The sequence below is a fragment of the Erinaceus europaeus genome, chromosome 5, assembly GCF_950295315.1.
Source record: "Erinaceus europaeus chromosome 5, mEriEur2.1, whole genome shotgun sequence".
Lineage (NCBI taxonomy): Eukaryota > Metazoa > Chordata > Mammalia > Eulipotyphla > Erinaceidae > Erinaceus > Erinaceus europaeus.
In genome coordinates, this window is record NC_080166.1 from 62,660,552 (window position 1) to 62,684,163 (window position 23,612).

Sequence of the window (23,612 nt, forward strand, 5' to 3'; positions counted from 1 at the left end):
TAACATAGTGTGAAATAAAAAGAATTAAAAAATCAGTTTGGATTGATGAAACCATGCTTGTGTGAGGTTCTGACAAAAAAAAAGAAAAAAAAAGATGAGTGAGATCTATCTTAGTGTAAAAGAACATTCATTCAATTATTCTTTCATCGTTTATATAAAATATATTTACATATGTATACTCATCTATGTTTTCCTTCCATATGTATGTATTATGATATATGGACATACATTTGCACACTAATTTTTCTCCCAATGAGAGAAAGAAATCTGATGAAAAACTTACCAATTAAAGAATCAGGTGCAATTACCTTAGCAGCTTAAGTAGCAATTACTGTATATACCAAACAGATTTATATATGTAAGTGGTTGATGGATGGAGTTAAATAAGTGTATTACTGTAGCTTTATGAACGTACAGAATTGCCACATTGCCTAGATGGTTTCATTGCTATGGTCAGTTAAAGGCACCAGAAGACTCATTTTTACAAAGATCACATCATATTGGATCAGTATATCTCAAACTGATTCAATGATCCAATTTTATTTTTAACAAGTTCCTTGCTTATTCTCAAGAAAATTCACCTTTGAAAACTACTGCAATGATGGCACTCTTGGTTAATAAGCTTTTATTGTAGAATGGGGACACAGTTTAATGTAAATTACTGCCATGAGCTAATTCATTAACTCTCCAACAAAAAAAAAAAAAAGAATCTTCGAGCTGTTAGCATCAGAATCAACCTGTTGAAATGTCAAAACCACTAGATCATCAGTTTATCTGTGTGAGCAAGTCAGTAAATGTTGAAAAGATATTCTCCAATTGTAGCCAGCACTATAACTGGTTATGCCATAGATTCTTATTTTGAATAATACCGAGTAACTTAGTTAAAATGGGGAAATAAATGTTTTTAATTAAGAGATGGAGACAGTGCTAAATATACTGAGTAAGATACTTTAGGGTTACCTACTAAAGCAGGAAATAACAAAAATCTATGAACATGATACAAAGGAAGAGAGCTGAGAAAAGGGCTAGATAGGGAGTAAAACTGGCAAATGTAATGATTTAAACAATTTTTAATAATATAGATTTTTTTCCCACAATTTGAACTGTCTATGAAATTATGGATTCATAGCAGATTTGTTTTGAGACTATATTACACAATTTCCCCCCAAAGACAACTTTATTAGAAGCAAAATGTTCAGTGGGACCTCTTTCTAAGCACGTGTATAGATTTTAAGTTAAATTTTCACTAGAAGCAGCAAATTCAAAGGGATTTAGGAATTACACCTAAGCCTTGAAAGGGTCAAAGGCAAAACCAACAAGAAGTGTAATGAATGCAGTATGGCTTTTTGCTAACCAGTACAATCCTAGGCAGATAAAGCTTTGGAGAGCCATACTTTATATTAATTAATGAGATTTGCTGCTCCTGGTGTATTCAGATTGATTGTAACATACACATCATGTTTTAAATGACTTACCATTCACATTGTCAGAATAATTACTGTAGTTCTCTTGTGGCTTTCTAAGTAATCTAGTTTGAGAAGCACTTTTTTATTCAGTGACAATTTGTGCCATTTTGGTTGTTCTTAGGAATACACGCACCAAGATAGCATATTTGTCCTGTTGGTGTTAGGACTTAGCAGAATTAGCCCTACCCACACTCAACTCGTAGCAGTGGGATTCATGAGAGTTCATTTCATTTCTCAGATTTCACATTAAAATGACTGAGGAATATGTCTACCAAATGTAAAATATATAAATACAGGAACACTACCCAGACTTTCAGATAGCTGGACTCAGCTATTTGCATGCGAAATTATTTCATTATCCAGTAATAGCAGGTACCGAGGTTTAAACCCTGGCCAGCCCTCATTTCAATCTTGTTTCAAAGTTCTGCATATTACTGTGGAGTCACCACCAGGGTCACCATTTAAGTGTCTTTCAAGCTCCAGAGTAGGTGATTCCAAGGCACAGAAAAGGATGTCAGAGTTGCAAACATCAGAGTTAAGAATTGCAAGCAGATCAACACCTCTTGAAAAGAGTGAGGAAATAATAAGTCTTAAGTTGGTACTTGAAATGTGATAGCTGTTTCCCAGATAGAGTGAAGAAACTCAAGCCTTCTTCCCTAACAGTAGACTGCTTAAGCTGTCACCTCACAATTGCTTAGACAGGTCTGATTCAAGAGAACAGAAAAAAAAAAATTTTAGGAAAAGGAAAACAGCAACAGCAAGGTCTGGCTTGAAAGAAGGAATAAAAGGTCTACATTTGGTGCAGTATGAGCAAGAGAGACCTGGGGAGACAAATGGCATGCACCAATAAGCATGGGACTGAATGCATGGGGCCTTGACAGCCTTGGGAAGCATTCAGTCCTGAGCAGTAGAGGACTGTCAGGACTGAATGTTTGTTTTCATAGGGTTCTGATGACTGTTGAGTGAAATGTAAGAGACTGGATGTGGGGAAAGTAGAAGTTGTTTCAAGGCTGTTGTAGGAAGCCAGATGGGGGGACTAGGTAGTGGTGCACCAGTTGAACATACAGGTCCATGTGCAAGGACCAAGAGGGGCCCCCACTCCATACCTGCAGGGGTGAAGTAGTACTGTAGGTATCTGCCTCCCTTCCTTCCTATTTCTCTTCTCTCTCAGGAATCTCTGTCCTACCAAATAAAAGGAAAGGAAAAAAAAAGAAAAGTTATACAGCTAGAAAAGGCTTCAGCTTGCAATGGGGGGAGCCCTTGGAAATGGTGAAATTTATTTGAGTTTAACAAAGAATTAAGATTGAGATCCTGTCAAACAGCTAGCTGAGTGAATGGAATTAAAAACGGCATTTGTTGTGAATGTCACCACCTTTTCCCTGGATTCATTGAACTAGACTAAAAATAGAATAGTAAAAATATGGTTAAGCTATATTATATGTCATACCCATATATATTTTGAAATTTATATCAGAAATGTAAAACTGGGAAAAACATCAAATGGTAAATAAATTACCATAAAATACGGTCAGATTAGTAACAAAATTCTGAATGAGGTTTATTTTGTTTTTTTTTACTAGAGTATTACTTAGCTTCAGTACTAGGGACTGAACCTGGGAATTTGGAACCTTGGGCATGACATTTCTTTTTGAATTATTTTAAATTATCTTTATTTACTTATTGGAAAGAGGCAGCCAAAAATCGAGGGGGAAGGAGGTGGTAGAGAGGGAGAGAGACAAACACCTGCAGCACTCCTTCACCACTTGCAAAGTTTTCCCCCTGCAAGTGGGGACCAGGAACTTGAACCCAGGACTTTGTGCACTGTAATGTGTGTACTTAATCAGGAGTGCTACCACCCAGTCCCAGGCAAGAACATTTTTAATGCTTTCTCCCCAGTTCAGAAAGAACTATTAAAAGCTAAGCAATGATGCCTCTCATGAGAAATGGTATTATTTTAGCAGAGGACTTTGTCTAGTCGATGATATCCTAATAACCTTTAGGAATCAAAGCTAAGGCCGGATGGATGTTACTAAGTGAGGAACTAGGATGCAAGGCATGCTCAGTTTATTGTAAACATGACACAGTCTTCTTACTTTATACTTTGAAGCCCAATATTACCTCTTTGTAACTGGAATGACTTTACAGATGAAGAAAGCATATTCAATAAAATTCCATGACTTCATGCGTAATTGTGTTTCGTGCTACTGAATTTGATTCAGAGCCATACAATAATAACAGCCATATCTCAACTTGTAAGTTTATCTTTCTTATTTGAATACTGTGGTAGAAGATTTATAGGCTGCATAAATCAAAGGTAAAGACCATAGAAGTGTCATAAATTGGAGATGGGGCACCAGCAGAATGAGACAAGAGACAAATATGATGCTCACATTTGTGATAAAAAAAAAAAAGAAGAAGAAGAGAGATTTGCTGGAAAATCTAAAAGATAATTTTAAGAGACCAGGAAAGAAAATGTTCTGAAACATCTTTAAAGGAAATGAGTAACGGGAGAAAATTTAATCATAGGAAGACGAGAAAAGCAGTTAAGCTGGAAGTTGAAAGGCAGTAAGTTTTTAGAGTAGACACAAATAAATTTGTGAGTTTAGTTGAGTTCCTTTTTAGGGAATAGTTATCTTTTTTTTTTTTTTTTAGTGGAAAGATTTAATCTGAATGCCTTATTGCATTGGGATGAACTAATCAAGGCCTCTCTGGTTTGATTTGAAGGAAAGGTGAGTTGTTCTCCTAACCTCATAAAACATAGCAGAGGTTTCTAAGGCAAAACAGTTACAAAATTCCTGAGGCTGTAACTTCTTTGATATAGAACCTAGAAGTGATGATTAGTGCCAAAGAAAAGGAGAGAGAAATTCAGTCTCCAATCCACTAGTTTGGAATGAAAACAAATTATATAGAAAAATCAAACATGGCTATAGCTATGAAACTAGTCACCAATCTCAGAAACTGAAGATACCATAGCAAAAAGAGTCTGGGGGTGGGGATCTATCTATATACTCATAGAATGTTAAAGTTTAGGGGGTTGGCCGATAGTGTAGCGGGTTAACTGCAGGTGGCGCAAAGCACAAGGACCAGCATCAGGATCCCCTTTCGAGTCCCAGGCTTCCCACCTGCAGGGGAGTCGCTTCACAAGCGGTGAAACAGGTCTGCAGGTGTCTATCTTTCGCTCTCCCTCTCTGTCTTCCCCTCCTCTCTCCATTTCTCTCTGTCCTGTCCAACAACGATGACATTAATAACAGCAATAATAACTACAACGATAAAACAACAAGGGCAACAAAAGGGAATAAATAAATAATTAAAAAAAAAAGAATATTAAAGTTTTAGAATTAGGAGAGATCCATTATGTACTTCAGTGTCTGCCATTTTGAGGGATACCATAATGAAGCGGTATGAATTTGTAAAATCTCAGTTAAGGAAGTTAAACTATCCCCTTGCTCAAATTTCTGCTGGATCGCTATAGACTGCAAATAAATCTATAAATTAGGCATAGCCTTATCTCTCTGCTCTTCCATAATATGGGCACAATCTCCACTTCTAATTTCATGTTCATGTCATTTTTTTTGCTCAAATTTCTGCTGGATCGCTATAGACTGCAAATAAATCTATAAATTAGGCATAGCCTTATCTCTCTGCTCTTCCATAATATGGGCACAATCTCCACTTCTAATTTCATGTTCATGTCATTTTTTTTGTTTTCTGGATGTTTGAATCACTGTATGGATAGGTTATATCCATAAGGTTTAAAATGTTAATTCTGAGGCTGGAAAGCTCAATGAAATGAAGTCAGGGTGCCAAGGTATTCCAAAAGGAATGGCATGTGTGAAGCACAGATTTTAAAGGCTGGGCACCTGTGGGTATTAGTGGCATGCTCAACTGTGCAGTACAAGTGGATTTTGGCATGATAATTGGGAAACTTCGGATGAGTTTTATACTCCTTAGTGGAAGGCTTTGTGGCATCAGCTAAATAGTTTAGATTTCTCTTCTTTAGAACTTCACACAAGGTAGGGATAACATGTTCAGACTGTTTTGCTTGAGAGATGATTCTGGATGCATTTCACTACTGTGCTTCTATGTGTGGATTATCTTCTGTTTAATTTGGGAATTTAGAGAGTACTCTTTCTATTGTAACTTGTTTTATTGGCTGGTTGAGTGGATATATGTTAAGAGAACCCTGCATAAACTAATCAGATACTGTAATATGATGGTATGTGTGTTACATAAAGTACATGGACTATTACATGGAAAATCAGAATTTGAATTACCTCAGTTTTAATTTATTCTTTTAAGGTCTGACAGCAGCAGCTGCAGCTGCTGCGGCTGCTACCAATGCAGCAATCGCTGAAGCAATGAAGGTGAAAAAAATCAAATTAGAAGCTATGAGCAACTATCATGCCAGTAATAACCAGCATGGAGCAGATTCTGAAAATGGGGACATGAATTCAAGTGTTGGTAAGTTTTATGTTCACTGAAACTTGAGATCATTTTGCTACCAGATGACTGTCTTTTCTCGAACAAAATTATTGGCTTCTCAATCAGTAAGTTGGTATGTTTAGTTTTATAAGTAATGTATATTATGAAGATACTTTGCCTCTCACACTACATGTAGTGTAAACAAATCATCTGTAACATTATTCTTTTACTACAAGCTCAGCTTTATGTCTACTACTTCCTTGAGAAGTATTCACTTGACTTCTTTTATATACAACTATGTTTTGTCAAAACTCTAGAATACTGATTATAGATGACAGAAGAATATTTACTCATAATAAAACTATACATTATTTACTATGACTATACATATCACCGACAAAACATATAAACTTAATACTTTCCTGTGCTGTAAGGAATAAGAACATAGCCATTAGCAGTTTATTATGTTTAAAAACAATGCAACTTTACTTTCTCATAATTTTTCCTTCTGGAGGAAAAGAGATAGAAAGTACATTTCCCTTATTTAAACCAAATGAAATAACTTCTCTTGAAGGAAAAAAAAACTTTTTTTTTTTGCAGAAATTTTGAGTAGTTTGTATTACCAATTACTAGTTTTAATGATTTTTTTAATTGACAATGTGTTTAGCCTCTGTTTTGACAAGACATATTTTATTGTCTGTCACTGCACTGTAATGGTCTTTAAAATATAGAAATTACACTCAAGATGTAATTTAACAAGAGAAATTTTGATACTACAGGACATATTAAACATATTGTGTCCTGCACATATTCTTGGAGGACACAGTAATTCATGGCAGTTCAATTAAATTTTCTTCTCCATACAGTATTTTAATTGATTTTTCTTTAGATAATCATCAGCAGTCTGTTTTCTGTCCATTGCCATATAGTTGCAGGAATGTAAAGAAACACTATGGATTTTAATCCTAATAGTTAGCAAAATGGTTCTATAGAAACATTCAGTACCATGAATGATCAAGTGGAAAGTAAATTTGAAGTGCATATACAAAATACCACTCTTTCAGTGATGCCAAATGGATTCTTCTAATGTAAAGATGGGAAAACAAAACTTTATAGCAAACATTAAAAATAGAAACAGAAAAGAAGAAATAGGTTTCACTTGGAAGCAGGCGCGAGAGAAGATTTTGGCAGTTCTTCAAAAGATGAAAATAGAGGGAAGGGAGCCAAATAAAGTTCCTTGAAAATTGGAAAGGACTAAGGAAAACATTCCTAGTTGTATTTGTGGTGCACCTAGAGGGATGATGGGTAGCAGCAGATTGTTGAGGATGTGGTTTTGTACGCATATAGTTAGATTTTTAAAAATTAAAAATAGCACTGTGATAAAAATAACTTTTCTGTTAGAACATATTGTTTTCAAACAACAGTCTTTTACTTTGACCTATATAGCACTGAACAAAAGTAGATACTTTCAAAAACAAACAGTTGGAATAGTGATCATTCTAAAATATCATCTGACTTATCAAAACTTAGAAGGGTGGGCCTTAAACCTTTAAGAAGGCAGACAGTTCTAAATAGTTGGTATGGAGAGGGAGTTTGTGACCAAGTAAATTCTCTGCTACAGGGAAAAAGGGAGAGGGGAAGGAAGGAGAAAAAAGAAGGGGGAGAAGGTAGGGGAATTAAAGAGAGGACAAAGGAAGGGAGGGAGAGTGAAAAGGTCTGGTCTGGTATATGAAATGCTAGGTATTGAACCTGGGGCCTGGCACATGTAAGAACAGTTCTCTGCCTGCAGAGCCAACTCTCCTACTGTTTATATATTCATTTTCACTTGGCAGACTGTATGAATCCTGAGTTTCCAGGTTGTAATTTTAAGAAGGAATTCTTAAATTGGGCTATTTAACAACATTTAAGGCAAAAATATATTAAAATGTCATAACTTAATTTAAAATTTCTGAGCAAAAGGCAAGAGCTGACTTTGGAGAAATCCATTTGCTTTGAATGAGGAGATCATGGTCATGAAAAAACACTAATATGTAATAGTTGATCTTATAAAAAAATTGCCTATGACCAAATTGTAGGTCACTATAATTGTTTGGATACTATTAACTGTTTAATCATGAAAAAGAATTTAAATTTTTTTGGGGCGGTTGGAAAAAAATTGCTTTCCTTCCGTTAAGTGGCAGTCTATATTGATTTTTAATCTTGATATCCACCATCCAGCCCAGGTGAAAGACAGAAACCAATGCTTATTTGAATCTTCTTAAAAGGTCTTAATATTTTGAAATTGTGTTAACATTTGTCCCAGAGTTAACCCTGGTATTGCCTAATTCATACCGCTCATTTATATTAGCTATCTATAGTTGATTCTTTTTGGAAAATGTTAACATGTTTAGTTTAATTCTATCCTCAAATACTGCTGCTCTCCAGGAATGTGTGCTTTATTCTTCCTGAACACTTCTTGCTTCCATCTTCATCAATGGATCAGGGGAAAAGTTTTGAGGGGGTTGGTACTGCTTGGGGAGGGTACAGGGCAATGGTGAGGGTGAGTTTGAATTCTTGTAAAGCAAAGCACTTGCTGAATAGAGCAGTTGCTTTATTTGGCCTCATATTTCTCTGCTTTCTGATGACAGTGCCTCCCTCTAGGTAATTGTTCAATAATTTAGATGTTGCATTACTTTGAAAAGTTAATGTAAATTTTTAGAATCTAGCATCCACATATGGAAAGTGACATAAATTATCACTCCTACATCAAGAGAATTGAAAGAAATCATATTTGCCCATGATTACAATGTTTGTGACATTTTTGCTCACTTCTAAGTTTTAGTCCCTTTGATATAGCTTTTAGTTTTTCCAAATTTATTCTCCTGAGAATTATTTCCTCTCCTCTCCTCTCCTCTCCTCTCCTCTCCTCTCCTCTCCTCTCCTCTCCTCTCCTCTCCTCTCCTCTCCTCTCCTCTCCCCTCCCCTCTCCTCTCCTCCCCTCCCCTCCTCCTTACTCTCCTCCCCTCCCCTCTCCTCTAATCTCCTTTCCTCTCACTTCCTCCTTACTCCCCTCCTTCCCCCTCCCCTCTCCTCCTCCTCCTCTTCTCCTTCTCCTTCTCCTTCTCCTTCTCCTTCTCCTTCTTCTTCTTCTTCTACTTTTTTCTCTCTCTCTCTCTCCTCTTTCCTGCCATCACTTGCTTCCTCCTCTGTTTTCCTGTTTTCTTTCCTGGGTACTATTTGTGAATCTCCAAGCCAGTGAAGAAATTAGGGGCAGACATCAGTTAAAACATTTGTATTTTATATCTTATTTTATCTTTTTCTTGGAACACAAAGAGAGAGAGAGAGAGAGAGAGAGTCCTAGCACTTAGTGGTAGTGGTGTTAGGGTGAATGTGTGGAAGGACACTAATAAGTGCATAAGGTGTAATGGATTTTCTCGGAACAGCAGTTGGCCTGTGATATTGAGGCACGTGAATTCCAGGAGGAATCCCAAGAATATCAAGATGTTCTATTTCAGAATACAAAAGTACTGCTCTCATGAATCTATCAGTTGACCCCCTGAAGTCCTGAAACCACACAGAGCGCTGTGTGGGTTAAATGATGTGTTAGTACTCCTCACTCAGCCTAGTCCAAATCCAGTGATATTTTTTCCAAGTCCTTTCCATGTGCTTATTTCTTTTGTACTCATCTGACTCACAAGTTCTGTTAACCACTTACGGTTTCTCTTTGTAGCCCCCTTCCACCACCACCACTACCACCACGCACCCCATAGGTTGTAAAAATATTCTTTTTTTTTTTTTGGCCTTGGGTTATTGCTGGGGCTTGGTGCCTGCACCATGAATCCACTACTTCTGGAGGCCATTTTTTCACCTTTTGTTGCCCTTGTTTTTTAATCATTGTTGTGGTTATTATTGTTGTCATTGATGATGCTGTTGTTGGACAGGACAGAAGAAATGGAGAGAGGAGGGGAAGACAGAGAGGGGGAGAGAAAGATAGACACCTGCAGACCTGCTTCACCTCCTGTGAAGTGATCCCCCCCCCCCTTTAGGTAGGGAGTTGGGAGCTCGAACCGGGATCCTTATTCCAGTCCTTGTGCTTCGCACCACGTGCACTTAACCCGCTGTGCTACCGCCCGACCCCCTGTAAATATATTCTTAAAAAAAAAATCATTTATTTATTCCCTTTTGTTGCCCTTGTTGTTTTATTGTTGTAGCTATTATTGCTGTCATCATTGTTAGATAGGACTGAGAGAAATGGAGAGAGGAGGGGAAGAAAGAGAGGGGGAGAGAAAGACACCTGCAGACCTATTTCACCGCCTGTGAAGTGACTCCCCTGCAGGTGGGGAGCCAGGGACTGGAACCAGGATCCTTACACTGGTCCTTGCACTTTGCACCGGGATCCTTACACCTGTCCTTGCACTTTGCGCCACATGTGCTTAACCAGCTGCACTACCGCCCAACTCCCTGTAAATATATTCTTATTGCTCCAGAAAATGGATTTTGTTTGCTCTGGTTTGCTTTGACTGGGGAGGTGAAGGAGTATTTTTATTCTGGGTGACCCATTTCTGTTCTTAACAGGAATTATAAGAATTATAATTCTTAATTTGAAAAAGGGCCTTAAAAAACCTTTGACATTGTCAGATAGTTATTTTAAATCCTCATTTTTTGATGGCAACCTTGAGCTCACACCTTTCCAACAGAATGATCGCTTTAGGAAGAAGTGAGGACCTCAGGTTAGATCCGAGTGAGGCATCAGCACGCTGAGTAAAATATATGACGGTGTTGCCATTCTCCCTCATCCACAATCAATTGGATTCTTTTAGTTTAATATTTACTTGCTAAGATGAGATGCTCGTCTGCATGGTGATAAACAGTCTGCTCCTGGCATCTGAAGGTGACCTGTCAGTTCCTATGGACAAATCTCCTGCTTACTGAAATGTACAAAATCAATCATTAAAGCAGGCAGGTGCTCATTCTCAGATTTAAATCACCATAGATTTATGATTTGAATTAATGCTTCATTTGGCCATAGAAATAGATGCTGAGACAAATGATGTGCACTGGTTGGGGTTTCCATACTGTGGCCATCCTGATATTGATTACTGAGATGTCTTTGCAATCTCTTGTTTATATCAAGTACTATCTCGTGACAGGTTGGCTGATATGAGCTACATTGCAGATAAGAAGGAAAAATGTCCTGGATTCTTTTTAGTGGCAACACTATCCACAACATAAAGGCCAGATAAATTGCTGTCTTTTGCTTTAAGGGCTGATCTACATAACAAGTTTTAAAAATGCTGCTTGGAAATTTGGACTGGGATATTGGAAAGGCAGTTTTGAAAGCCAGTGAACAACCCAAGGTCAATTTCATAGTATCTGTAGCTGTACTTTTGTTTGTTTGTCCTCTATTTTTTTTTTTTGTATCATGTACGTTTTTAAGGATGCCACAGTAATCATGATCACTTTAGTCTAAATAAAGAAACTAGCGTTTTACTTCTGTTTTTTAGATGTTATATACATATTAACATAGGGTGCATCTTTTACTAGTTCCGATGTTATTTAAAAACTAGGTATCTTACTCCTTTAACTAATGAGAACAAAGGCAACAACTCTTTAAAGATCAATATATTAAATACCATCCCCAAGTGACAGACTTTGCAGACTATAATTTACTATGAGGCAGGAAAGACTTCATTTTGACTTCTCTTAACGTTTTATTTAAGGGAAACACCATGTACACAGTTTAAAGAATACTCAGGAAAAAAAAAATACTCAGAGGATTTAAGAAGGACCTTTGTCACTAGCAAGTATCTGACTCATGGAACTGGTAAACAGCTATCAACAATGGTAGATTGCTTGCTTGGTAGGAAATGAGTTCATATCTATTCAAAATGTGATCTCAAAACAGATGTTCCAAGAAAATCTCATTGTTTAAACTATAGTCATAACCCCCAACTTCTGTTATTTTTTTTAGCAAGTGAAGTAATCATAAGACTAGAGAATTTCTCTTTCTGAACACTGTGGGGCATAGACAAGGGTGCACTGATGCAGTAATACACAAACTTGAACACATTTCACATGCCTGAAATGTATGATTGCTTTTAATTTTTTTTTCTAACTTAAAGTTGCTACAAGGCTCTAGGAATTTCAAGTAAAAGCAAGCAAACAAACAAACAAACAAAAACTTGAGTTTGAGATGCTCAGCTATGCTCTTCAACAGTGTTCTTTACATCTGTCCATTAGCCATCAAAGCAAAACAAATGAAAAAAAAAAAAAAAACAGGAAGAAAGGAAGATAAATTATCTCCTCCACCTGACCACTTTATCCTCTTATCTTTGTTTTGTTTTCTTTTCTCCTAAACATTTCCACTGAAACAGAATAGTATATACTGTAACCATTTCCTTTTTTCCATTTTCCTATTTGAGGAGAAAAATTAATCTTACGATTTCAGGGAAAAAGTCTAGGAGATCTTGAGAAAGCAAATAAAAGGAAACTGAGAGCACAGGCCACCATGCAGAGCTCTGCAGTTGCTCATTGGATTCTCTGCCTTGGCAATGTTAATGAACCTCAAATCCTTCCTATAATTAGATGAGGGAATTGCTTATATTTTCAAACAGATGATGCTGCTATAATGAAACGATTGACAGGGAATTTAAGAGTGTCTACAGTAGTCATTTGGTTTCTGTTATACAAAAAAAAGTTTAAAAAGAAGATTGGCTTTAGACATAGGTCCTGAGAGAGGTAGTAATTTACATAGCATGCTATGACAGGTGTCTTTGTGTAGTAAGGAAATAAAATGGAAGAGTAGAGAAATGATGGGCAGGTATAGCAATTTTGGGGGGTGGGGGTGTCCTAGGCTTATTCTGCCTAGGTTCTTTAAAAGGGGCCGAGACTCAAGAGATGGATCCGGATTGAGTGCACAGCTGTAACTGCTGATGAGCTAATTGCTCCTTATCTCTCAGCCCCATTCATCTTCATTTTTTACCAATTACTGAGAATTATCTGTGTTCTCAGTTGGATATGAGAGTTAATCCTTTTTGGTTAAGCTGGCAGTACTGTGAGCAGATTCCAAATCGGGAGGGTGAAAAAGCCAAAGCAAGCTTGCTCTAAAAATGTCTCCAGTTCAATTACAGTATCACTGATTCATAAGAAATTTGCCATTGTTTAACAGATTAAATGTGGAAAGTTTTTTTTTTTTTTTAACTTTCTCAGTGTTCTTCTGCCTAACAATGATTTTTAAGATCCTTCTTCCTGCCTGATGAGTAAAATTTAACGACATTAGCAGCCAGGATTTTGTAAACATGGAAACACACACAAGACTACCTTAAAAGGTCAAAAAGATTCCAACACATGAAATAAGAAATACTTTAGAACTGATAGCTGTCAATTTACATATAAACACTTTTAATTGATGCTTTTTGCTCTCTGTGGCTTCACATATGGCGAAGAAAGTATGTCTAAACATAAACCTTTTTACAAATGTCACATTAGTGGAATTTTAATGGAAGGACCACATAAGCATCTCTTAAAAGTGTGGGAGCTGCCATGGCTTATAATTCAATTGATTCTGAATAAGCCATATGGTTCACATCATTCCACATGCAAAAGATGTCTTTATATTCTGACATTTCACACAAAATTGCTTACCCCAACATTAAAAAAGTAGTAAAGCTAGTGTTTTGTAAATATCAATGGATTTGTAAATATTTACTGTTTCTGGCCTATTTCTGTAAAAAAATATTTTAACTGAAATGTATCTAATCAGCAAGTATAAGGAAAAGAGTTAATTTAATACAAGCCAATAAAAAAATCATTGTCTAAAACTAGAACATTGTATTATGCAATCAAAGTAAGTTTCATATGCATCCAAATAGGAGTAGAGAGTAAACTGTATCTGAAGGTTTGGTCTCTAGTGATTAGTCTAGTTTTTAAGTAACTGAATAACCTCAATAACTTTCAGCTCCAGTTTACTTTTAAATAAGCAGTTTGATGTTAGATTACCCACTTGACTCTAAAATTGCTTGTTTGTTGGTTAGTTCTCTCTAGGTCTTCACTGCTTCAGGTTGACATTTTCAGGTAGAAAGAGCGAGGCAGAGACAGAGAGAAGGAAAGAAAACACCTCTGGCCTCAGTGGAGTGGGTCCAGGTTAGAACCTGGGTCACCCACATGGTAAAGCACTATTCAGTTGCCAGTCGTAATATTATTTGATTCTTGAAAGTTTATTAGAAATCAAAATGTGAGTTGGGTGGTGGTGCATAATGTGCAAGGACCCAGGATGGACCCCCTAGTCCCCACCTGCAGGGGGAAAGCTTTACGAGTGGTGAAGCAGAGCTGCAGGTGTCTCTGTCTCTCTCCCTCTCTATCACCCCCTTTCCTCTTGATTTCTGGCTGTCTCTATCCAATAAATAAAGATAATAAAAAAAGAAAAGAAAAGTTTTTTAAAAAGTAATATATTCTTTAGAGTGACACTAAAATATTTATTTTATAAATTAGAAATTACCTAATTGTTCAAAACAAGGCAGCTCTACTTTGTGATACATCAGATTGTCACATTATGCAGGATGTAATAGATAAAAGTGAACATACTTATTTAAAAATTTTTTATTATCTTTATTTATTTATTGGATACAGTCAGAAATCAAGAGGAAATGGGGAGATAAGAGAGGGTGAGAGACAGAGAGACACCTGCAACGCTGCTTAACCACTCATGAAACTTTCCCGCTGCAGGTGGAGACAGGGGGCTTGAACCTGGGTCCTTGGGCACTGTAACATGTGCACTCAGCCAGATGCACCACCACCCAGCCCCTATACTTATTTTGAATATAGGAAAAATGATAATACTTAACTTTATACTATTGTACAATATATCCATGTATTTAGAGTTTGGAATAAACCAAGCAAGCTTTAACATTGTTATGTTATTGTGGAAGAATTATGATTTTTTTCAAAAGATTAATGTTGCTTAACATGTTAAACCAATACCCGAGTGTATGTCACTGATCATTTTATTAAGCTTACATTCACAATTTCACAGCAAGTTGATAACATCATTTTGTTTTTCTTCTGAAACGTGTTTTTAGCCTTGATTGGCTGTATGAAAAGAGAAATATTATTGTTATAGATAACTGTGAAAAAACATTTTATTAACAAACACAGTTTACCACTTACATATTTAAATATGCTGGTAAATTCATTCCTATGTTAAATTATTAGATTATAACCAATAATATATACATGTTTTCTGTATGAATCATGAAATGTGTTATATGTTATAAATAAGCAGATTGTAAAAAGTGTTTTCAGTTTTTATGCAACACTTTTTTTTCTATATTTTTTAAAAATTATATGAACAATTAGAGAAAAAAGATTAGAAATGCAAACCTAATGTTTTGGTTATCCTGTTCTTTATCTCAATTAGTGGTTAACAATTGAATTAAACCTGATAACTCAAACATTTTTACCTTATGCAATATAACCAGGATAGTTGTATTTGATTAGTATCTTTCTGGAGACATAAAACATTAGGAAAATAAGACATTTGTAGTTGGCTGTATTACTTAGTAAACTCTGTAGTATTCCGGGAGCATTAGGTCAATTCTGCCTAATAGTATTTGAAAATACTATTTTCATTCAGGGAAGTATTAAAAGTTATCTTTCTCAACTCGTATTAACATCCTATAATGTTTACATAAACTTAAAAAAATGTATGTGGAAAGCAAACATTTCATTTCATTTTACTACAGTCTTGGATTTTATTCAGTGCTTTTATTTCTTGTCATTTTCTGGACTTTACCACCCTGGGTTAACTTTTTATCATGGAAAGATAGAGACAGAAGGATAGAGGGAAAGATACCACAGCACTGAAGACTTTCCCTTAGAGGTGGAGAAGGATATCAAACCTGGGTCCTGCATGACAAAGCAGCAAGCATCCTCACAGATGAGTTTTTTTTTTTCCTTTTTATCTTTTTGCCTTCAGGGTTATCACTAGGGCTTGGTGCCTTCACTAGCACTACATATTTATTGTTCCTGGAGGCTATTTTTTCCCATTTTGTTGCCCTTACTGTTATTACTGTTGTTGTTGTCAGATAGGGCAGCGAGAAATCGAGAGAGGAGGAGAAGACAGAGGGGAGAGAAAAATAAACACCTGCAGACCTGTCTTACTGCTTGTGAAATGACCCTCCTGCAAGGGAGCTGGAGGTTCGAACCGTGGTACTTTACACTGGTCCTTATGCTTCGTACCATGTGTACTTAACCCACTGCTACTGCACGGCCCCACAGATGAGCTATCTTATAGGTGCTACTCAGTTCTTTTAAGAATTGCTAACTCTTGGGGCCAGGTGGTGGTGCACCTGGTTGAGTGCACATATTACAATTAGCAAGGACCCAGGTTCGAGCCCCCAGTCCCCACCTGCAGGGGGAAAGCTTCATGAGTGGTGAAGCAGGACTACAGGTATCTCTCTGTCTCTCTCCCTCTCTGTCACCCCCTTCCCTCTTGATTTTTAGCTGTCTCTATCCAATAAATAAAGATAATAAAAATTTTTTAAAAAATTTAAAAAAGACTTGCTAACTCTTATTTTTATATATTAATATAATTATCAGTCATTTTAATTGTTTTATTTTTTTACTTCACATGACTGATGATGTATGATTAAAATAAGTCAAGTTTTGTTTCTTATGTAAATTATAATGCTTGTTGATAGCGGATTTAATTATATTTATAATGACATAGTAGAAAAATATATATTCTTTGAGATACTTCTGAGGTATTGCTCATCAAACGTTATAATGAATATGAACCCACACCCTAAATTTATCAATTAAACCCAGTGCTTGTGGTGTCCAATAGAGTGTTTTCATTTTTGAATGACTGATTCCTCTCTAAAGGGTACAGTGTAAAACGTTACAAAGCTATCTGTATGAATCATGGCATGTCAAAGTGAATATAAAGTGGAGTACCTAAGTGATATGAAGTGAATGGTATAGTATTGTCACACAAGTCAGAAATTGTAAATTCACTGACGATGAACTAACCCAGCATATAGAATCTTGTGGCCTCTTGATACCTGCCCTGCTCCCCCCCGATGAACCAGAATCATTTGGAAGATAGAAAGGAATGGAGGATTTAAATACGGTTTCTCTAACAGCAGGTCATAATGGAAACACAGACCCTTACATTCAGTGCTGAGAGAATTACCAGTTTGATAATGATTAGGAATGTTGTTATTAAAACAGTATGTGCAGTTCATTTTCAACAGTTTTGAATTAGAGTCTGCACTAATGAAACGGATACGGTTTCTTTCACAAAGGGCAGATCTGTTAGTTAATATCGCTGCAGCAGTGCCTCACAGACCATGCCTTTAGCTCTATTTGTATTTCACAGCATGATAAGCAAAGAGTGTTGATTTTCAAGGATCCCGCTGATGAAAGGTAATGGCATTATTACATCTTTATCTCAAAAGCAGAACTGAGTGGTAAATGATTTTTTTTTCTCTGTTGCACAAAAGATTTCTTAGTTAGAAAGCCTTTTTATTTCTTTACATCATTTTAGTCTTGGAAATGATATGTTATTATTTAATGTCTGCACAGCAAGCTTGAAAGCACCTAATCGCGAATGGATTGGAAGTGAAGTACCTCCTGCTCACAGATATGGATCTTCTCAGTCACACGCTGTACCAGCTGTCATCCCAGCCATACTGCTGTGATTTAATTAGTCTGTTTATGTCCTTTCTAATAATATTTCCATCTCTATGAAAGGGCAAATGCACAGGGACTTTTTCCCTTTCTAGTTCTGCAGACTGAAGAATGTGGCCTACATCTGATATGTGGAGACACAGAATTGAATCACCCTTCCTGTCACTTCAAGCTGTTGATAAATTGTTCAGCCAAGAAGTATACTTACTTCCTTGGGGTCACTTGTAGGCTTCTGGTAATCATGCATGGAAAAAAAAAAAAGAGGACACATGCATAGATTGTGTGTGAATATAGTGATTTATAAATGTGTGTATGTATATGCACCACAGATACTTATGTGTATCCATGGGTATTTAGCAGTTAAAATACTTTATTAGAAAATGTGAACTATGCCTTTTTTTAAAAATCCATGCTGCATGGATCTTTATGGAAAAAATTTCAAGTTTTCCTCAGTTAATTTCTTACAGGTTTACTTTTAAGGAATTCTCAGAAAAGTTTTTACTTTTTTTTTAAACAAAAATTCAATTAAACAAAGCAACTCACCTGGAAATCTACCTGTACAAATTGGAAAGATCTATTTCCTTAGAAAAAAATCACTTTGACACAAGATGGAAGATATTATTGGACATATTTAGGATATTCAAGGAAAGAAAATCTTACTATCTTCAAAAAACATTTAGTAATTGTCATTTTTATTTAAACTTTATCCCAAAACATACATTTAACTTGAAAGTATAATACATTAAAAATAAGCTATGCATACAAACACTTCTATAGCAATGGATACATACATTAATAACCAGATATAAAAGTGATAGGTCTATTGGGTATACTGTAGGAATTAATAGTTTATAGTCAGATACTATGTCCTAGGAGTGATTCAATTTTCTTCAGAACTCCAAGACCATGGGAACATCCTTAATTCTCTCAAATTAAGGTTCTGTGATCCTCTTAATGAGTCATGAGACACAGATGCATATCATAGAGTTGGATTTTTTTTTAATCTGAGACCAATTTCATGTCATTTGAATTTAAAATAATATTTGTCTTAGAAAAATTTCTGTAGTATTTTGAAATTATCTGCTTATTAGCTGTGTATATTTTAATCTTTTTGATATATATATATATATATATTTGTTTACTCCTGTATAGTCTTAGAGCTGAGCTACTTCAAGTTCTTCTGAGATCTCTCTCTGTTTCTCTCGCTCTCTATTTTAGTCTTGCCTTTTCTTGTAAGTTTCTCTTTTTCCTTTCTCACCCTTTACATTTTAATCATCCATTTGCATTGGTTTTGAAGAAGAACTTGTTAAAAATAGTGGGTATGCTGAATATGTGAGTACTTTATTGATTTTACAATTACAAATTTAAAAGGTTGTAGCCTTAGCAAAATGGTGAAATTGTATTAAAAAAATTTTGTCTTCAACAATTTCAATGCCAACCTCCAATTCTTGTCATTGTTGAGATCTTTAGGCCTGTATTTAGTTTTCTTCTTCTTTCCCATACCTATAACTATCCAAACCTATATGTGTGTGAATGATGTTTTGTAACCTTTTAAAATCAATATATCAAAATAAGCATCAGGATTATAAAATAGCTAAAAAAGTAGAAAATATGCCATTATGCTAATCATTATATTTCTCTTATTAATATATTAAGTATATATTAGTATATTATAAATATTATGTAAGTAATATATTAATAAATTAACCAAATACATCCATATATCCCTATATTTCAATTTGACTTATGGCATATATACCTATACCTCTATACCTTCTAAATACATTTACTCTCCAAAGTATTTTTATTTTGGGAAAATATATAAGTACTTAATTTGGTTATCTTTCCATGAAGTGAATTTTCTCTGTTTCCCTACATTTGTTATACTGTTGTACATAAATGTTCATGATTAAGTTATTTTGACATGGACTATTTTGATGCTTTGGAAATATTCACCATAGAGCATTTGATGGTATTTCTTATTAATTGGATAAATGAATTGTGAGATGTGTGATTGCATGATGATGTACTCATTTAGTGGTTGCTTTTTGCTTTTACTAATCTCTGTCATATTGGATTTATAAATTGAATGGAGTGACCTTTGGAACTGTGATGGAAATGAAGAGATAAACAGAACTTGAAAGGACAAACCAATTAATATCAACGTGTTTGTTACACATACATGAAGAATTTTAATCCTTTATTCTCTGCGGTAAATTCCTGATTCATTTGTTGAAAAAAAAAAGCAGCATATTTTTGACAGTTACAGATTTAAATTTTTTTTTCCCCCAAGTATGTCATTTTTTGTGGCATTATTTTGTATATATCCCAAATTTCCTTGTTTTTAACTTGTGGGAATTTGCCACTATGTTAAAGCTTTCAACATAACTCCTGTTATTAAGAAGCAGCGAGGTGTACACATTCACATGCACAAGTATAAGGCATTTATTGACTTTGATATGTTTAAATACATATATTATAAGCTTGATTATAGTAAATTCATGAATCATACCTCTGTTTTGTAAATTTAGATTCATAACTGATCAATATTCTTCTATACATAGAATATTTTCAAACCCTATTTAGAAATCATAAACAAAGCATCTTAACCTGTTGATCTGTGATGATAAATAAATAAGTATATCGAGAGATAGGTAGATGGATAAATACATATATATCAAAATCATTTATAAGTAAAGTATGCTTTTAAAGTAGAATTAGTGTAGCCATTTAAACTTTTGTCTAAGTTTCTTTATTCACTGTCCATTTTTTTATCAAACTGGACATATTTTTGCTTAACAATCAGTCCTACTATAGTGTGAATTTTAGAACACTTGTACATTTTATCCCTATTAATAGCTTAATTATAGAATACAATCAATTTAATATGCAGGTTTTGAAGTATTTCCATTAATACACAACAGGAAAAAAGTAATATAAGCTTGACATTTTAAAACACTAGCATTGAAAGACTTTCACTTCTAATTGATTTTTAAAAGAGTTCCCTAGAAAAGTGAGCTCAGAAATGTTTATAACGGCTTTGGCAGTGTTCCAAAATGTTTACCACAATGTGTAACACAGCAGTTTCTGAGTTTTTCCATCACCCAGGAAAGATATACCCCATAATTGACCTAAATTCATGTTAATATTGAACCCCCTAATAACCATCACTTACTAAGGGAGTTATTTTTTTATTCTTTTATTTGTTGTTTTGTAATCTTTTAAAATAAGTATATCAAAATAAGCATCAGGGTTATAAAATAAAAAATAGAAAATATGCCACTCTATTGCTTACTATTTTTCTCTTGTTATTAATATATGACTTTGGTGGGTGGGAGGAGAGACCATAGCATCGAAGCTTTCTTCAATGCAGTAAGAGCCTGGCTTGAATCTTGGTCTCCCACATGGTAAAGCAATACACTATCCAAGTGAGCTGTCCCAGTGGCCCACTAGGAAAGTTTTAAATGAGCAATGGATGTATACTTCTTTTTTGGGGAAAAAAAAAAAAAATCTATCAACTTTCTAATCTTTGGTTAAACTGACCAAATAGTTAAAATGATGATTATTTTAGATTTGATAATATTGTAATTATCCTCATGGTTAATTGTAGGTGTGAAAATCTTCCCTGGACAGCGAAGCAATTTAATGGATATGATATCAACTCTATTTTAACAACAAGCACGCTAAAATAGACTAACATTGACCAAAAGCAATTACTTTAAAAGGCTACTGCTAAGTATTTCAGAAAAAATGATCCTGTTGTCTAGTTGCTTGTCTGTTTCTGTTTGTTTTTTATTGATTGCCTTTGAATATATGTGCTCATGACTGAAAATGTTACCGGTCATATCTTTACAGTGTTGGACTTCCTGTGATTGACAAAGGAAATTTAAACACATGGATTTATAAGTTCAGATTTCTGCTCTCTGTTATTTTTAACTTTATAACATAATATTTCTTTGAAACTAAAGTAGCAATTGGCAAATATATATATATATAATTATTTACTCTTCCAAGCCTTTGTACAATGTGTGTGGTTACTGTCAGATATGATTCAGCAACTATGATGCTATATTTCAAAGCATAGTCAGTCAGAATTAGTCATTTATAAGCAAGTCTTTCTTTTTGAAATGAAAACTCTAGCATAATTATATAACATTTACCTATTTCCCCAGGAATCCACAGTGATTTGTGGTTTGAGATTTTCTCTATCGTAAAATCATGCAGTGCGGGCAGTATTCTATTAAGTCAATAACCAGAAATTATGATTAGCTGTAAATAAATCACTAATGTTGAGAAATAATGGTGACAAGAACAGTGAACAAAGCATAACTGAGTTGATAAAAATAGGTAAGGCAACTACTCAAATTAAAATAGTATTTAATGTGTCAAAATAATCCACTATTTTATAAATTGCGTCTGAAAAATACATGTACATGGAAAGATTGTAACTCAAGACCAAGTTCTCATTTGTTTTTCTACAGTGTTGAACTCTCAAGATGTATTATATACATACATTTAAATTTCACAAATTCCATAATCACTCACAACGTACTTATATACCCATTTACACATTTGTGCACATTTAGTCTTCTTTTATACTATTTGGAACACAATATATTATTCCATTTTATAGAAAAGCAGACCAAAATCCCTGAATGTAATGCAGTTGGGCATTATTTTCATTACCTTATAATAAAGGCTAATAACCCCTTGGCATAATCCATTTGCATTCAAATTCTAAGACTTAAATATCTGCCTTATCTTTATGCTTTTAGCTTTTCATTGACGTGCTAATTTTTCTTTCTGTAACTCTTCTGACTCCCCCAGACTTTGTTAACTCTATATAACATTTATTGCTGTTTCTCAAAGGATTCTTTGGCATAGCTTGAGGTCAAAGATGAGAGAGAGAGAGAGAGAGAGAGGAGAGATAAAGGATGAGAACATGTAATAGAAACTGAAAACAATACAAAGATACAAACAAAAAAGCAAAAGAAAACAAGACAAAAAGCCATGTGTGCCTAACTACGTAGGTGCATAGGCTACTCTGTACTCTTCCCCCCTTTCTTTCTTTCTTCCTTCCCTTCTTTTTCTCTCTTTTTTTCTTTCTTTCTTTCTTCTTCTTAGAACATTGGTACTGTGATCTTTTTGTATTTTGGTGCTCGTCTATAGACATTATTATACATATTTCATTAGACAATTTGAGGTAGTTGAATTGAATTAGTTCTCATCCTGACACATTTTAAACGTTATATGAAAATGTATTAAACGGAAAATTTAAAAAATCACAAAATGTACACTCACATATAAATAGCTCAGTTTTTTTTTTCCTTAAAATTTGGGTATATTTAGTATTCTCGGTGTCTCAATATTATTTGAAGTCCTATTATATTGAATAGAATTTATTCTACATGCCTTCAATTTTTTTCAAGATCTTCACTAATTGATTTTAATTGAATTGTTATCTAAAGAGTATTTCATTATGTATCTTCTCAGTCCGTATGTAGTGTCATAATCAGAAAAAAATTGCTACAGTGTTTAGATTATATTGCTACACTTTTAAAGGACTCAGAGACATAGAAAAGGAAAGAAGCTGATAGTCATTTATTTGGCACTTTTTTTTCAGAAATCTATGATCAGCACGTAACTTTTAATTGAAAAGTTTTGTCTCATTTTATGTTATCAGACAAAATACGTACTCCAACTCTAAAAACAGGCATTACTTTATTCAGTGCACATAAGACTTCCTTTAATTAGCCCTTAATAAGCTTGGTTTAACTGGGACTTACTGAAGAACAGTGGTCATTAACATTAGCCAGATTAAGACTGTGTTAATTACTATTGATAGATAAAATAACGTGCAAAAAATGGTTTAAATTATTCCTATACATATGAATTAAAAAGAAATTTGAAGTTTTTTAAAAAGAAGCTTGACTTTATATTGAATGTAAGCTTTTATATATGCAGGCATAACAATAGGGCATATTTCACGGTGTCAGTATTATGACCTTAGACATATAAGAGATAACCTTTAAATATGTGTATGTGCGGGAATTTTTA

At 34.7% G+C, this 23,612-nt stretch overlaps 1 protein-coding gene across 4 annotated transcripts in view; it reads left to right on the forward strand.

Annotated features, from left to right (window-relative positions):
• The window catches only part of DACH1 (dachshund family transcription factor 1), a 488,759-nt gene that overhangs the window by 256,422 nt on the left and 208,725 nt on the right, over positions 1 to 23,612 (forward strand). For all 4 annotated transcript variants that reach the window (XM_060191413.1, XM_060191414.1, XM_060191415.1 and 1 more), the window contains exon 3: positions 5,766 to 5,927. In XM_060191413.1, the coding sequence (XP_060047396.1) occupies positions 5,766 to 5,927 (162 nt within the window). The remainder of the gene's footprint in view (positions 1 to 5,765; positions 5,928 to 23,612) is intronic.